Consider the following 16,802-nt stretch of genomic DNA (forward strand, 5'->3'; position numbering starts at 1 on the left):
TGATGGCGAAGTGGCTTACTATAACTTGTATGAGAAATAGGATTTGCATCCAAATGGGCAAAATTTCAGGTAACTAGAAATAAGTACTGAAATAAGTACGCTTTCTGCGTAGCTGGTGCAGTAGATTGGCACGGTGTTAAACTTGGCTTCCCACTGTGCAAATCTACTGCTACTGGGATTTATTTTTTTTTTTTATATTCCAAATAGTTTGGATGTTTCTTATATGAGAGGAAAATGTTTCCTAACATTTAACACAGGCTTGATTCCTTGGACTTGCTACAATATCCACCAAACGGAAGGGAATGGGAGATTTCAGTAGGCTTTGGTTCAGATGTGAAGATCATGTTCTTTTTTCTCCTGGTGATCTGTTTGTTAACATAAAGCAAGTTATGTAACCTTTCCCTGCCTTGCTTAACTTTTCTGAAAAGTGGGAGGGCTAAGGTTTAATTGTTTAATAGTTTCAGAAATATTGGCCATATTGATCACCATAACTGGTCTACTCTGGCCTCAAATCGGGAGGCCTGGAGACACACCATCTATAACGCAGCTGTCTCCTTTGAGAACACACGCAGGATCACCCTCAAGGAAAAAAGGCAACACAGAAAGAACCGTGTATTGCAGAATACACCATCTAAGGAGTCTTTCTGCTGTGCCTTTTGCAATCGGATATGTCTGTCACGTATTGGCCTCATAAGCCACCAGCGTGCCTGTAACAAATGTGGATAGAGCCTTCCCAAATCTTCGTTCGCGAAGCCTAGCCATGAAAAAAAGTTTCAGAAATGTTGCTGTCTTGAGTGTAAGAATGCAGTAAAAGCCACTGACTCTCCTAAACAATACTCATTGATCAGAAAGGGCAGTGTCTTTCACCTGGGATTGTCAAAAGATAGACCAAACAACTTTTATTCATTTTAACTGTAACTGTAGAATATAAATGATGACTCAGTTACGAACTTATTTTAAGGACATTTAAGTAGAGATAATACCTGTAACCAAGAAGTGGCAGTTGTTTTTAATCTGTAGTTTTGGAAAAGTGTAATGAAACAGGTTTTGATACTCCATCTCCTAAGCTGTCTTGCGTACAACCTGGTTCTTTCTTTGCATCCTACAAGTTCCGTTCAGTCCATTTAGGTTCAGGAATGTTCTTAAAGAAATCTGACTGCAAGATGGTGACTTTTATAATGCAGGGAATGTATCCACTGGTATAAAGTATTTTATAAATCATCGTACTGAAGTATAATGTCTTCTGCTTCCAGAAAGTTTTTTCTGTTTTTGTTTTACTTTCTCAAGGAAAAAGGCGGGACTATCGTAGCCTTGGCTGGCCAAGTCCTGATGAATGCCTGAAGCTTCGCAGGGTAGAGCTTACAGCTGTAGCCAGCACATGGCTTGCTGTTTCTGCTAAAAACATTGAGTAAGTATCTTGTATATGAGCCTTAAATAAGTTACTTACACAAAGCAAGACAGTTACGTGGCCTTCAGTGTGCATAAAGTGAAGATTTTGATAGTAAGAAAGAACTTGCAGGATTTCAAAGAAGTTTGAAAACATTATGTGCTATTTCATCAATAGACTTGCAAAGAAAAGTGCAAGTGCAGATGGAAGATCCACTTTCTCTTGCCTCTTGAGCTTCTCAAATGAGATTCTGCCCGGTTCTGAGCAGTTTACTTTCACTAGAGAACTTCATAATGACTATTCTGTTTTCTTCTCTTAACTAATTCAGCTTGTTTTATGACATTTGTAGCATTACAGAACACATTGATTTTGCCACACAGCTGCAAGAACCAGCCATGGAGCCCCTTTGTAACCCAAACCTACCAGCCAGTATGCATACTTTGGACCACCTGCAAGGTGTCTCTAGTCGGGCCAGCTTGCATTACACTGGAGAAAGTCAACTGAAAGAGGTATGCCAGAGTTGAAGGCTGACACACAAAAATGCTGCCACACCATGGCAGATTCAGGGCCCATTTAGTTCAGTGTCCTGTCTCCAGAGGTGACTTTCAGTGAATTAATGCCCAGATAAAACTGTAAGAGCAATAAACCAGCAACCAACAAATGTTACCAGAATATTTTCCCAACCATCTATAGTCTGGTCTGAGGGAAATCCTAAAACACCGTTAGTGTCTCTGTATTTATAGCTCTTGGTGGATAAATAAGTGGAAGAAAAGTCCAAGTCAGCATACTTAGAACTTCTAGCTTCTTAGTATTCAGTGCCATGGAATTATAACACTGTGTGATAATACAGATAGTATTAACTCAAGATAGACAAGGATGTTTAGGTTGAAGCAGGTGACAGCATTTGTAAAAGGCTGGGTAAAAAAGCAACCAACAAACAAGAGACATCTCTTACTAGGTACCAGCATGTAAGCACTTGTACTTCCTCTTCCACAGGTGCTACAGAATCTTGGCAAAGACCAGTACTCACCCCAGTCACTAGAACAAGTTGGTACTCGAATAGCCAAAGCTTTGGAAAAGGTATGTGTAAACAATATAAATGAGAAGTCTGGGCTTACTGCTAATGACTGACATAGTGGTCAATCTGGTCTCAAATCATTCGTGTGAAATCTCAGGCAAGGAACGTATTAGTACTTGGACTAGAGATTTGTGTCTATTTAGCATCTGTAATGCCCTCACAGGTATTCTGTTGAGGTATACCCTGTGCTTACACCAGCAAGTGTCTTCCGTATCTCTCTACTGAAAGTTAAGCTTGTCAGATTTTCCAGGCTTTCCTGCCCTGTAGTGAACAGCATTGCTGATTATTGATATATTAAACTATTTCAACAGTTCTCAGCCCTCTTCTTTCTTTTTATGCTACATTGACTTGGAGCTTATGGAAAGTTGAGTTAAGCCATGTCTCACCTCTCCAGTGATGCTTCTGGCATTCAGCAGTCAGACAGCTTCCTGCTGTTTCAGCCTGCTTCTTTTACCTCATCCAGTGTTGGGCTGAAGTGTCAGATGTGTTCAGGCAGAGGTGTGGTACCATGTGCAGGGCTGCACTTCCTGTTGTCCCCAGAGAAAACCAAGCTCTATGGCTAAAGGCTGCTGAAGACCTCAGTTGAACACCTTAGGATAAGGTGATTAGGGACGTAATTTTTTTCCCAGGATCTACAAAGTAGATAGAGATGTAGGGATTGCTGTTCTGGGTTTACAACTAGTAGGGAGAATATCCCACTCTACTGTAGAAAAGAGGTCTCAGTCAAACCAGTTTGGTGCCCCTAGCCTATTCTTCTGAAAGCTGTCCGAGGACCAACCTTACTATGCTTTGAAACTGAGGCCAATATAGCTTTGTTCGTTCCCAGAAAGTAAAGATGTTACTCTTGTCTTCGTCTTACTTAGACTTAGTCTCTTTTCACTTTAGATGTATGGTAGCTTTTTCTCTTAAGTGCTAGTTTCCCCTGCAGACAGCAAGCTTTATCCAAATAAGCTGAAAATTTAGTGCAGAGACTAGTAACAGAATTCTCAGTGTTGGCTGTGTTGGAAATAAAATGCAGTTCTTCTGTCTACCAATCTCATTCAGTATTCACAAGAGCTAATCAAACAAATCAAGATGGCTACTTATGTAATTGCATATGTGAGCATAAACATTCATTTACTGTGTCTGAGTCCTTAGAATTCAAGCACGTAGTATTTTCCTTTGTAACACAGGGCATGGGAGTCAGCCAGCTAGAGGCACCAAAGGTTACCCACTGAGCTTTGTCAGGCATCTGGTCTGAGCTGCATCCCAGGGCATCCTTTCTCTTTCCAATGATTGCAGGGAGCCTACAAGTCCAATCAGCTAATTTAACTAAGTTTTTTCCTTCATGTTGGCTAACGTGTATACACATCTAGATGCTCAGCATCAGACAGCTGTTGTGGCTGCTGAAAGCTGTTCAACTGGTATTCCTTTCTGAAGAAAATGACATTGCACTTAGAACTTGTGTTTCATTTGGCAGTCTCATTTACCTGGTTATTGCACATGTGTTGTCAGATAAGAAACCTTTTGCTGCTTTGGAATAGTTTAATGCCATTTATAAGTGTAACACCCTCTACATCAGTATAACAAATTAATTCGAAGAGTGAAAGATAAGACTATTCACTACAGATGTTTACATGACAGTTTTTCATGTTCTTCTTTTGCCAGAATCAGACTTCATGGGTCCTCTCTAGCATGGCAGCTCTTTACTGGAGGGTGAAAGGCCAAGGAAAGAAGGCAATTGATTGTTTACGGCAAGCATTGCACTATGCACCCCATCACATGAAGGTGTGTATGCATGTGGCCACTACTCAGATGAAATAATGTTTTGCTTGTCACAACAGAGCTTTCACAGATTAATTTTAAGACCAACAATTATAGACACTTTATCAACTGTCTATAAGGTATTAGGTATTGTCTAGTTGAGGTGAAACCTCAAGACTTTCACCACCTGTTTGGTACGGACTATCTCTTAAAAAAAAAAACAAACAAGCAAAAACAAAAGATAACTGCAGAAAAGGTTCAGTAGTGTTTCCTACAGTTTAGTGGGTTTGACACCTCTCTGGGCATTCTGGGCTTGAACTTCCTCTTGCTACATAGGACTGTGAGTCTTAATCAGCCTTTGTCTAGACAAGTTTTCTAACCCAAGATATGGGGAGTATATTTTCTGGCTGTGCTTTTAAAGAGGGGAGTATGTCTTCTGGTTGTGCTTTTAAAGAGGGGAGTATGTCTTCTGATTGTGCTTTTAAAGAGGATAGGAGGTGGTATCTAAAGGAATTACTTAAATGCTTAAATCTTAAGCGTTTAGGGTGTGAATCTCAACTAGACACTATTGCTTGACTTTGTGCAGCAGTTCTGTACTTCACTCCAAAAAAAAGGCAGTACTTTGGATATCATCTTTTGTTTAATGTTTCAGTTGGCTGAAGTGCTTTGTACTCTTCACCTTGCCACGTGCTGTGCTGAGCATTATAATGTCTATTCTTATACACCAGGCTCCCCCTTGCAAACTGATAAATGCATAGGCTCCTTACTATACATTGTAAATTTTCCTTTGGGACCTGAGCGACAAATTGGGCAGCATTGCAAAATGTATACTCCTTTTTGAATCTTGGTCTTCAACCCTTCTCTGAAAATTGGGAGTCAAAGTAATTTATGCTTCCAGGATATTATTAGGAGGAGTTAGCCATTTACAGTAGAAATGTCTCAACTAAGAAATGCACATCCCCACTGCATATCCTGTCTCCTATAAGTCTCTATCTTTGCATTGTCCTTTTAAAACAAGGTTGGAACCACGATCTAACACATCAAACTTTTGCTTATTTTCCTCTCCTTCTTAGTAATGGGGAATGGTTCCTCAGGAGAGGAGCCCTTAGTTGTGTGATTCGTAAGGGTCAGACTATGGATTGGAAATTACAGCTTGGCAAGATTATGGTGTAGTAGTGCTGTTTTCTAGAAATATGATGTAAAGTTGCTTGAGACTGGATGACTCTCCTAATTTGTACCTTGGTTTTGTCCTCCATCCTGAAGCTGCCTCCAGAGAAAAGTCTGGATTTTTGCAGATACAACTGTGCTTGTACTCAGAGTTAGCACTGAATTAAAAGCTATTTAATATTTTGTTTTATCCTCTTCTTTGCTTTTATGCACTCTGGCTACTTTCTCTTGACTTTTCTTATGTAAATGAAAGGTAATTAATTTTCCTGTGAACTTCTTTTGTGATTCCGACTTCCATAATATCTGCTTTGCAAACATGAATGACTTATCCACCAAAGGTACTCCTTGACATGTGGAGGTCAAGGAGGCAGGAATCACATCCAGAATGTTTTATTGTCTTGTTGAGGGCATTTAAGACTTGGTACTAAGCAGTATTTTGTCCTTTGAAGGTATGAAGCCCAGCTCCCAGAGTCTGCTATGGCTTCCAGGGCTCGACAGTTTTGTTAGTTAGACAAGGTCACAGTCTGGAAATACAGGAAATAAAAAACATACCATCAGTGATTAGCTGAGAAAATTTTATTTATTGCTGTTACTCAGCATCAAAATAATAATTCTGTGATGGAGGCAGGACAAAAAACATCCTAGGACACTTAAGTGAGCTAATTTTTGAGTTGTTTTTCTATCCAACAGTAGTGTTTATCACTATTGAGAGTAGTTGTGGGTGTGAGGGGTTTTTTGTTTATAACTTGGGCCCAAATGCCCTTTTAAAGTAAAACAGGTCTGGCTCATCACTTTTAATGTCACCAGAGAGGGAAGTGAGTAGGAACCAAGTGAGAGTGGCTGAGTAGTGGAGTCTTCTGACAACTTCAATGGAAAGAACCTCACTGTTTGTTGCTCTTCTCTTTCAGGATGTGCCACTAATAAGTCTAGCAAACATCTTCCACAACGCAAAACTCTGGAATGATGCCATCATTGTGGCCACCATGGCAGTGGAAATAGCGCCACACTTTGTGGTTAATCATTTCACACTGGCAAATGTCTACGTAGCAATGGTGAGTGTGCTGTCACCCAGTTAGATCTGTCTTTGGTACAGTATTTACATGGATATTAAAATGGTATTCTCACAAATAATTCTGAAGGAACAGCGTTCAAGAAATCGGGGTAGGATCATCAAGAAGGAATATCTTTTGTGGAAGGCAAAACTTCTGTTATTCATTTTACTCCTATTACTCAGTACTTTAAGGCCAACATTTTTATAAACTGGCTTAAGAATGCTGTCTGCAAAGCTTTGTTAAGCCAGTAGCAAACAATTGGTAATTTGTGTTGGCTGCTCATCTAAACACAAGATACTTTTCTACTGGAAAATTAATGATAAATTGGGTCCTCATCCTGAAAAGCTAAGCTTAGAATAATAAGTAAAATCCAATTCACAGTTGTAGGGAAGAAACACAAGGGAAGTTCAGCTTCAATATCTGGATTATCAATGTCTAATGTAATTTACAGATTGAACTCAAATTTCTTCATACTGTATATATTCTATTAAAATGTACTTTTTAAAAAACCAAAACTTCACAACTCACCTTGATCTAGTTAGTGTTTATAAGATGGCTAGAAATTAGTATTATCTCTACTGTACAACTAAAGTTACTGAGAAAAGGAACTTAATAGAACAAAAACAGTATTGAAAGTGACTGAAAACCCCAGAATGTTTTGGGTCTTTTCCCCTCTCATTTTTCTTCTAATACATTATTGGATGTTGGCATGCTTTCCTAGTTAATAAAAAAGCAGAGTGGCATAGGTAATGAGATTTCAGCTATATAAAATTAGATGCTATTTCCACATAAATGTTTCTAACTACCAATCTGAGTCCAGCTTACCAATTGAAATTCTCTAGCTATTGCATGCTCTTTAAATTTTGGCGTTTTTTTGTTGAGTTTTTACTCTCTACATTGAGTGATCTTTTAAAAATAATTTCAGATTGTTTCTAAAAATGTTAGCTTTTCAGAAAAGTTGGTGGTTTTGCATTGTCCGTGATTTTAAAGATTTTATCTGTATAAATTCTGACTGAAATCTGTTTTTAAAAGTTACTTTTACATCAAGAATGCTAAGATGTACTATTAAAAGGAAAAGACAAGAACATGGATCAATAATTCGCAACAGTAATTTGACTCCTTTCCATGGATTATGCAGAATTGAGTCATTAGCCCAAGAAAATAGCGGTTTATTTGGGGAAGAAGGGAAAAAAATCCTAAACCATGTGAATTGGTTCAGCTGCTTTTGCGCATATCACACTACACAACTACTTAGGATAGGAAAGGCATAGAAAATGTGTTTACTGCTTTTGGAATCTGACTCTTTGCACTCTTGTTTCTTTCTTTATAGGAAGAGTTTGAAAAGGCGATGAAATGGTATGAGTCAACACTAAAACTTCAGCCGGAGTTTGCCCCAGCAAAGAATCGAATCCGCACCATTCAGTGTCATTTACTTATGAAAAAAGAGCGACGGTCTCCTTAGAGACCAGCATCTTTCTCTTTTCTAAAAATGTCATTATTCTCTATTCTGCTTTTAAGCGTGTTAAGATAAATTGAGGAATCAAAATTTTTAACAAGACTTTTAAAAAGAGATGGGATTTGGATCAAGGGTTCTTTTATTATTTTTTTTCTCAAATATAGGAGCATCTTTGGAAAATATATTTCACAGACCGTAATTTTAAAACATCCATGTAAATATTAAACCAAGAAACTTCCATAAGTCCATGACCACCTGTACCAGGAGCCAGGCACTGTTACTTTTTCCTTAATGCTCAGATTGGCATCAGCATCCAAAATAACTTACTTCATGTCTTACAATCTAAGTCACTGGAAATGCAAAGCACATACCTGTACCAAATAGTAAGAAGAGATAATAAGCAATTCATCCATGTGAAACTCATGCTTCGTCCGGTCTTGTTCACTCCATACCACATTACCTGCTTTTTTGGAAGGAGAGGAACAGACTTCTAAATGTTTATAAAAAACATGAGAAACATCAAGTATTTTTGGAATTGTTTGTTTCTCCCTGGGGGATAAGGAGGAGGGAGCAGGAGGACCCTAAAGTCAAAGTAGTTTTTAATCTTACTTGCAGAAAAAGAAAATTGGTAAAAATCCCAATAAGGTGTTTTGTATTTGTCTATATATTCATAGCCCTCTGCCTCCCTGAGTGGTTGATTTACTAATTCTTTGTTCACTATATTTCTAGCCGTTTCGGAATAAGGTGCAAGTTTATGCTCACTCTGAGCCATACTTTCAGCTGCCGAGGAGGAGGAGGGAGACGGTGTCAAGGTATCAACAGCAAATAAGTCAGGTGGAAGATTTCCAAATCAGTTCTGTCTTTGGTTGGTGGAGGACATGATTCTCCAGACATCACTGATGAATCAAAAAGGGCACATATTTGAAATAAAATAAATCGTTTATGAACAACTCGCAGCTTCTCCTCCAGTGTGTGTGTCATGCGCCATTTGCAAGAGTCTGGCTTAGTCTAGGGGAGCTACAGCCTTTCCTTGGGAGCAGACAGAGCTGGGAGGCGGGAAAACCTTTAACACTCCTGATTAGACAACGATTTCATGTGCACCCTTGGAAAATTCCCCGCACCTCTGTGTCTGACTCTCTGTGGCAGAGTAAAATAAGGGAAAGTTAACTAAATCAGCTCTCATATAACCTCCCCTCCAGCTTTTAGTGTTAAATATGATTCTTAGTGATTCAGAACTAACAATGCTTATGAATTTACTTTCCCCCTCCCTCCCCCCCATATTTTTCCTCTCTCATTAATGCAGATTAAGAGCAAGTATGGCAGTGGTGGAAACTGTGACATCAACATAATTTTTATAATACTGTAACATTACTTCATAAAAGGCTCTGTGAGTATTTTTATATATGACTGAAGATAAGCAGTTCTAATGCAAATTTTACCCCTGTTTTAGTGCAAGTAGTTTTCATTTATCTAGAAAGCCTGACAGAGGTATGAGCAAGTGCTACTGTTGGGTAGATTTGTATTAAAAGTGGGTGAATATGTTAAATTTTTATCAGCAGAGTCAACAGCATGTCAAATTGTGTTCTCTTCCCAAGGCTACTGGAAGGCTGAATGTTTTGGGCTGGAGACAGGCAAAGCTGTATCTATATGTAAACCAGTTTGGTTAACTGGTCTGCTTTACTTTTATAGTGCTTGATAAATACTTGGAAGTCACTTAAATATATTTGGTAAATATGTCATGTGCTAGTTTTAAAATGTAACGTGCAAAAACTTCCCTTGGTACAGAGGATGGACCTTACAACTTGGTTTCCTAATATATCACGTGGTCAAATCAAGTGGCTGCCACCTGCTGAACTCTTTTCTACTGCATCTGTCTCACTGATAATGGGGGATGCCAGGATTTAAGTGAAGAGTAAGGCTGGTCCTTAAGAACCCCAGGGGGGCAGTATGTGGAGCACAGATGGTCATCCATGGCTTTGACAATAGATGGAATTGAAATAGACCTTTTCTGGATCATCAAGGATTAGACAACACTGGTGGGCACTTAAAGTCAGCTATTAATACTCATGTCAGCTTACATCTTGCTTACTCCAGTGTTTATTAACTGTTTCATTAAGAAATGCAGCAAGATGTACTGTATACAGGCATCATACAAAATGCAGGAAGACTAAGTTTTTTGTGTTTGACCATACTATAAATGGCCATCAAGGAGATAGCAGGATATGGCATTTCCAAAGAATTTGCACCTCATAAATGGTTTTGAAAACTGCAATCATCTGACTTGAGGTATTTTTTCTGAATCTTGGTTCAAGTACTTTAATGTGTTCTGCCTTAGTCCCAAAAAATTTGTATGTACAGGTGTTCCGTTGCTACTTGTTTACTGTTTGCTCTCTCTGCCATACAACTGATTTTAAAATAGTCTCTGCTTTCCTCTTAACTGTACTTTCCAAAATTTTAGGTGATTCCTAAATCCCTTGTGCATAAGCAGTACATCGAACTGAAACCCAGAAGCAAAGAGATCTACTTGAGAGCATAAACTTGACCTAACGCTATAAAGATTTCACCCATTAGTGAATCTGCTGAGGAATGCTGGCATGTGCCCGTGGAGAAGGATAATGGAACACTCTCATCTCCATGCCTTCAACCCTCCTATATAAATGCCAAGAGTGGTGGGTTTGAGTGGTTTGACTGTGTTCAAGTGTTAGTCAATTAAAACTAATTATGCTGATGGTACAGACAGCAAACAAGTTGGGCAGCGTGCTGAAATGGAGGCCAATGCATATTATGGAGGAAAGGTGTGATTCTCTGTGGGATGAGCTGGCTATTTAAGGACTACATTCATCTCCTTGCATTTAAGCTATTTTAAAATAAGCTAAGATAGTTGTCTAGGCTCTGTTTTCGATAAATGGAAAAGATTATTATCTTGGAGGATGATCTACCCTCCCTGTTGTAGAGCATGACAAATTGCGTATTCGAACTGCCTGTTCCTTTCCATTGACTGTTGAGATACTTTGACAAACTGAACTTCAATATGATTTCTAATAATGAGGCTTGGTAACTCATTTCACATTGACTGGCTCTGATAAACATATCACTGAAGTAGTGGAATTGAGGGATGACATAACCATAGGTAAATGGCAAAATCCTCTCTTCTCCAAAAAAAAAAAAAAAAAAAAAAAGGTTTTTTTCCTCAGTTGTTTTCAGAGCATGTCCACAAATTAAGTATAGATGGGAAAAATGTCTCCATTTGTTCACAGATAACATCCTCAAAATCCTCAGCATCCTCACAGCCTCTAAAGCTCCTGACATCCAGGGGCTTTTGAGGGCAAATGCTACAGGAAAAGAATCAGATGCTTATATCTATGAAGTTGTTGGTTTTGATTTACTGTCGATGTCGTAGTTGTACTGGTCAGGACTGCACTGATGCCACACAAAAAAAGGAAACCCCAAAGTATCGTGTTGCCATCCAGTGTGACCATAGGATCATGTTCAAGCAAGAGGTTTTACAATGCAATGGAGACAGATCACCTATGGACACCTTGGATCCCCTATGATGGCAAATTTTCATGACAAATGGAAAATGGTAATCAGAAAAGGTTTATGATGCAGCTTACAACCTTCTTTCCCTACTCTATAACCCTCCCTTCCTCTTACAGGAAAAAGATTAAAAACGAACAAATCCTTAACCTCTCCCTAAGCATTGTATGATATAGCCAAAGATGCTAATTAGATTTGTTGCAGTATTGTGATGCTTTTGCTTCCTGTGATTTGCAGTAGCTGCCATGAACTTTTCTGGCTAGCAATTTAGGACCTCCTGAGTTTAGACCTGCTTCATGAATAGTAATGTTCCTACCCTCATTGCTGTCCTCTTGTATGACTTCAGGCAAGGTATTTCCCTCCTTGCTGTACCTCTCTTTCTCCCACACATTGTCTGATGTCTTTTTAGAACATATGGGGGGTTTTGGAGCTGGAATTATTGCTGTTTATGAATTTGTATGAGAAATTGTCGTAATGCCAGAGAACACAAATAGTAGCAACACAAACAAAAAACAACAGTGTGGAAACCTATGAAGCAGGGAATAGGAAGAGTTTAATGGTCTCTGTATCAGTACTGAAAGAGTGAAAATGCTTTAGAAGAATTTGCCTTGACATTCAGAAAACGCAAGCTTCTCCTCTTCTCCATAGCTATTGGATATTCTGTGGCAGGTTCGGGGGGGGGGGGGTGTCCTCCCATCTCAAGAATCACTTAGATGTGTCCTTCTGGAGTGCTGCATGTTGCCGTGATTTCTTAGAGGACCAGCCGGCCATGATTGGGTCAATGAGACTCTCTTAAAAGAAATGTCCCCCAAGAGTAAGCTTTGTCACTTGTGGGATTGGTTTTGTTGGGTTTTCTTTTCTCTTAATTTGCTGAATGTACTCAAGTGTACCAGTACTGATTCAAACAAAGACATTTGGGTCTGTGAACAGGGGCTTGTGAAGCTTTTCTATCAATTTGTGGTGGTCTTGCTGAGGTCCAATGGCTGGTCCTCTGTGAGAGCCAACAGCAAGTTGTCCTGCAAATGACTACCAGAAAGGGACAGGTAGTGAATTTAAAGGCAATGTGTTCTCACTGCTATTTTTAGGGAATCTGCACAAGAGTGGTGCAACCTATATTCCATACACAGAATGTTAAGGAAGTGACAGTCTGAATGAAGAGAGTGAGTTCTTGTATTTTAGGCTTTTTTCATTTTTGAGTATTGAGAAGCTCGGGATTGATTAGGAACGGTGGTTTGATATGGCCTACTGCTTAAAAAAGCAGCCCCTTGAACTTTTGCAAGTAGTTGGGGTTTTTTAACCTTTTAAACTTAATGATCTACTTCTGGGTTCCAGAGCAAAAATAATAGTATCTGAGTTCAGTAGTCCCAGAGGGGGTGTGATGACAGTGCCACAGAAGGAACAGTTTTGAATACAGATGAGTATGAGTTAGTTTTCTAATATTTATAATCTATGGGGATTGTCTTGACGCAGGTGTTTTGATTTGTTGATTTATTTTTTTTTTTCTTTAATCTGGTTTCAACTGCTCCTTCTATTTTCAGTCCTTCAGAATTGAGTTATTAGTAGTCTACCAGAGTATTGCTATTTATATTTATTTGTGCCCGCAGCATGCCAGGTATTTCACACAAGAGCCAGTCTATGCTCTGAAGAGTGCACAGCCCCAGACACTGGCCCACAGAATTTCAGTGGTCACTGGTGCCTTAACCAGGGATCAGGCAGTTGTTGAGTCAAACCTTCTGGCCACAGTCCTTCCATGGTAACACCACTGTTGGTTTTAAAAACCAAGGAATCCACATTTCTTGGAGAATACTACTCTGCCAAATCAATTGGTCATCATTGTAGTACAATTTAATGGAAAACCTTCAACTTGAATTTTTGGCTGTTTTGCTTTTTGATCTAAAAAATCCAGTCTTGTCCTCTTTCTCTACTAGTCTAATTCTACTGTTGGTTTGTGGAATTTTTTTAAAAGATGGTGTTTCCCAGAGCTGCAGCTGTTACAGATTGCAGTATGATAGCATGAGTTACCACTATTCTTATGAGTGCCTTTTACTGTACTCTGTCTTGTGGTCCATATGCTGAGCAGCAAAGATGTAATATGTAAAAGTTAAGAGGCACTAACTTGTGGGCAGATGCAATACAAACAAAATAAATGGATGGAGGAAGCCAGTCTCATCCAATTACCATGCTAGGAGCTAAGGTAGGAAAACATGTTCTCTGGGAAAAGGGAAGAGAAACCAGGCTTTAGTGGTGAGACTCTTGAAGGAGAGAGAGAAGGCTCCAGATAGAAGCAAGGGAGCCAAAAGTCCTGCTTACATAGCATCAGAGACTGTTTCTGATGGCAGGACCAGACAGGTTAAAAAGGACAAAGGGATAGCCTGAGTGGATGGTTTTTTCTGGTTGTCTGGAGACATCAGCAAGAAGAAGGACATTTAAGAAGCCATGAGTCGATGCTGCAAAACCATTGCAGCAGTGGGGCACCAGCCATTGACATGCAATCCTCTGTGTGTTCAGTATGTTCCTTTAGTGTTTGGAGGACAAGAGCTGCTCAGCCTCCCTGAACACAAGTTCCCACACACCTTTCCAGCTCCGAGTGCTCAGGGAGGTGGTGAAGCCTGGAGCAGTGTGCCTGAGAGCCTTCTGCTACGCCCTACCACACCCACTCCTGTGTGCACTGACATCCCTCCCTTTAAACATGTTGTGTAATACTGTTATGACTTTGTTAGTCCATTGTCTAAATTGTAGACATTTTAGGATCCATGGACACCTATGGCTGAGAATTACAGAGTTCAGTTTCCAGTGAAGAAGTATCCATTCGTTTTGAACCTGCTACTTCTTGTATTATAGAAGATCATGGACAGTTTTTCTCCCTCACTTTTTCTGCGACATGCTAAGACTTGCCTTCCTGACTAAATGGAGGCCTGACCTCGGTTTGGCTTTTAGCCTACTCACTTGTTTGGGAGGATAGAATACTTAAAAGCAATTCTATGCTTTTTTAAGGAGAGTATACAGCATCCTTAATCTGCTTTTTTCTACCTTCTCCACCTAGATTGCAGTTCCTGCTGGAAAGGAAAGATCAGAATTTGATTCGGGTAACTGAGGTGTTAACACTAGGGTGGCCAATCTACACTTCACAAACCAGATGCATCTTCTGGCCCAATCACTCTTGCCCTCTTTCTCGGGGACCTGCAGATAGTGAGTTCTGTGTCTTGTTGTGTGGCACAGGGATATGTCTGCCTGTGGGGTCATCTGAGGAAGAGTTTTCTGTGCAAGTAGATGGCATGATGGCATGTATGTATGTCCCTAAGCATGGGTGGATGCACACATTCACATAACAAAATGTATGTGGTGTGCCCTACCTCATTCACTGAGCCAATTCTACTATTTGACTGCCATAATGAAAATTGTGCCTAAAATCTTTTTAATTTGTGCATTATCTGTTGAGTACAGTAGTGCTTTACAGTCTCTTTCAGTGATCTGAGAGAGGTGAATTGAATGATCTGACAAACCCGACTTAATTAATACCTGTCATCAAAGGGCAATTTTAATTATTTGGAGCAGCTTAGTCAGCACATCAGGTTGCAAGAGCTCTACAAGGGTTCTTATCCTTGTCACTGTAGGTTTACACGGGCCTTCCTTTAAATTTCTATAGTGACACCCCCTTTGCACCAGTATACAATAGCCAAACTTAGCAGGAGCATCACTAAAAGCTCTTAAAACTTTGAGCGGCTGCAACCTGAGTGATAGCATTTTCTCAGGAGCAGATCAGATCATTGCAGCACTGCTGCTGGTATCCTGACAAAGAGCCCTGTGTCCCTTTTCATAAATAGGGTATTTTGTGCCTTAAGAAGCCCAGAGTGTTTCTTATGAACCACTTTCTCCTAAAATGTTTCCAAGACATTTTGACCAGAAGAACAATTTGGCATATTTTAGTGTAGGCAAGGCTTGCTTTCTTCAGCTGGAGGACTTGCAAGAGACTAAAAAAAAAGTTGGGGGGAGGGGGGAACCTTGGGTGGGAGTTCCCTTAGAAACTCTTCAGAAGAGAAGCCAAGACAAACCCCTTCTATTTGCCTGTAGTTTCAACTTTCCTCAGTGCTAGGCAGAAGAGTAGAGTCTGCTCATTCCATTACCTATCTGATTTCAGGGACAGGGCTTTTATTTTCTTTCCATCTTTTTATATATTGACTTAGACCTGAGCTTTTTGGTTTTTTTTAAACTTTCTGACTGGCTGTGTGGCAGTTGTAGCTCTTTCAGTCTGGATAGCATGTCCTAGCATATCAGGTTACTGTGATTTGTCTGTTCAACACACAACTCTTCAAGTCAGTGAAAAAGTAGAACAAGACTTTCTAAAATTGTCAGCATGGCTTTAAACATTTGAGAGGGGAATGAGAAGTGTAGTTGATTTCACAATATTAGTTTAAAAGTTGGTATTTGCAGAATGAACAAGGTCACTGCAGGTAACATGGAAATTAAGTCATCATGGTGACTCTCACTTCAAAGTGTCACCAGCAACCCTTGATTACCATCTCAGAGCCTTGCTTGCACACCATTCACAAGATCTCCAGCAAAATGGATCCTGGCTAGCACAGGTTGATTTTGGGGGGACAACCAATGAGCTTCACATTTTTTACTTTTTTTACTTTTTTTTAAATCAATCCTCCCTTCCTCACAACAAAGTGACTTCTTCACAGGGCTGCAGTGACCAGCTTTAGCTCCCAGGCACCTACATTTCTCTGTGCCCCACTTCACATCATGCAGCTCAGCCACCTCTGCAAGCATTGCTGCCAACACTGAGCAAATGGAGGAGACAGTGAAGGTCGAAGGAAGATGGGGCTCTGGAAAGAAACCAGGCAGTGGCATCTGTCAGCCTCCAAGTGCTTCCCCTGTTCCTCACTGTCTCCTCCAGCCTCTCAGAGCTGCTGTGTGGGAGGAAAGAGCAGCACCAGCAGCTGGAGGAAAGTGGGAGGAGTGGGAGGAAGAAGAGGGAAGAGCACCTGGGGGCTGAGAGCCAGCGTCGCTGTCTGCTCCCTTTTGCAGCCCCCTCCAGCTGTGTTTCTGTCATCCACCTAGTAGCCAGAGGGGCTGAGGAGCAGGTAGAGGTGTGAGCAGTGGCTTGTGGGGCAATTCCCACCAGCTCCCTCACCTTTGCCGTGCTTCTGCCTTTCTCCATGCCAGGAAAAGCGCCATTACTGATACTGAAGCACTCCAGCACTGTCATGCTTTATTCCCTGTACCTCTAAGTTAAGGAATAGGCGGATGAAGCAAAGATGAGAAGTAGCCAAGGACAAAATTAGTACTGCCTCCTCTCTGGACATATTTGGACTTGGATGGATGGTCTGCCCCACTAGGAGCAGGTAAGAATTGTCCCATCCCAGTACCCCTCTCCTA

At 40.3% G+C, this 16,802-nt stretch overlaps 1 protein-coding gene across 4 annotated transcripts in view; it reads left to right on the plus strand.

Annotated features, from left to right (window-relative positions):
- TTC17 (tetratricopeptide repeat domain 17) overlaps positions 1 to 8,833 on the plus strand; it is a 56,007-nt gene extending 47,174 nt beyond the window's left edge. For 3 of the 4 annotated variants that reach the window (XM_064657796.1, XM_064657800.1, XM_064657798.1), the window contains exons 20-25: positions 1,288 to 1,408; positions 1,737 to 1,896; positions 2,384 to 2,467; positions 4,113 to 4,232; positions 6,284 to 6,427; positions 7,758 to 8,833. In XM_064657796.1, the coding sequence (XP_064513866.1) occupies positions 1,288 to 1,408; positions 1,737 to 1,896; positions 2,384 to 2,467; positions 4,113 to 4,232; positions 6,284 to 6,427; positions 7,758 to 7,889 (761 nt within the window). In that variant the 3' untranslated portion in view covers positions 7,890 to 8,833. The remainder of the gene's footprint in view (positions 1 to 1,287; positions 1,409 to 1,736; positions 1,897 to 2,383; positions 2,468 to 4,112; positions 4,233 to 6,283; positions 6,428 to 7,757) is intronic. The other variant, XM_064657797.1, reaches the window with a different exon arrangement.
- The last annotated feature ends 7,969 nt before the right edge of the window (positions 8,834 to 16,802 follow it).

This window comes from Pseudopipra pipra, chromosome 6, assembly GCF_036250125.1.
Source record: "Pseudopipra pipra isolate bDixPip1 chromosome 6, bDixPip1.hap1, whole genome shotgun sequence".
NCBI lineage: Eukaryota > Metazoa > Chordata > Aves > Passeriformes > Pipridae > Pseudopipra > Pseudopipra pipra.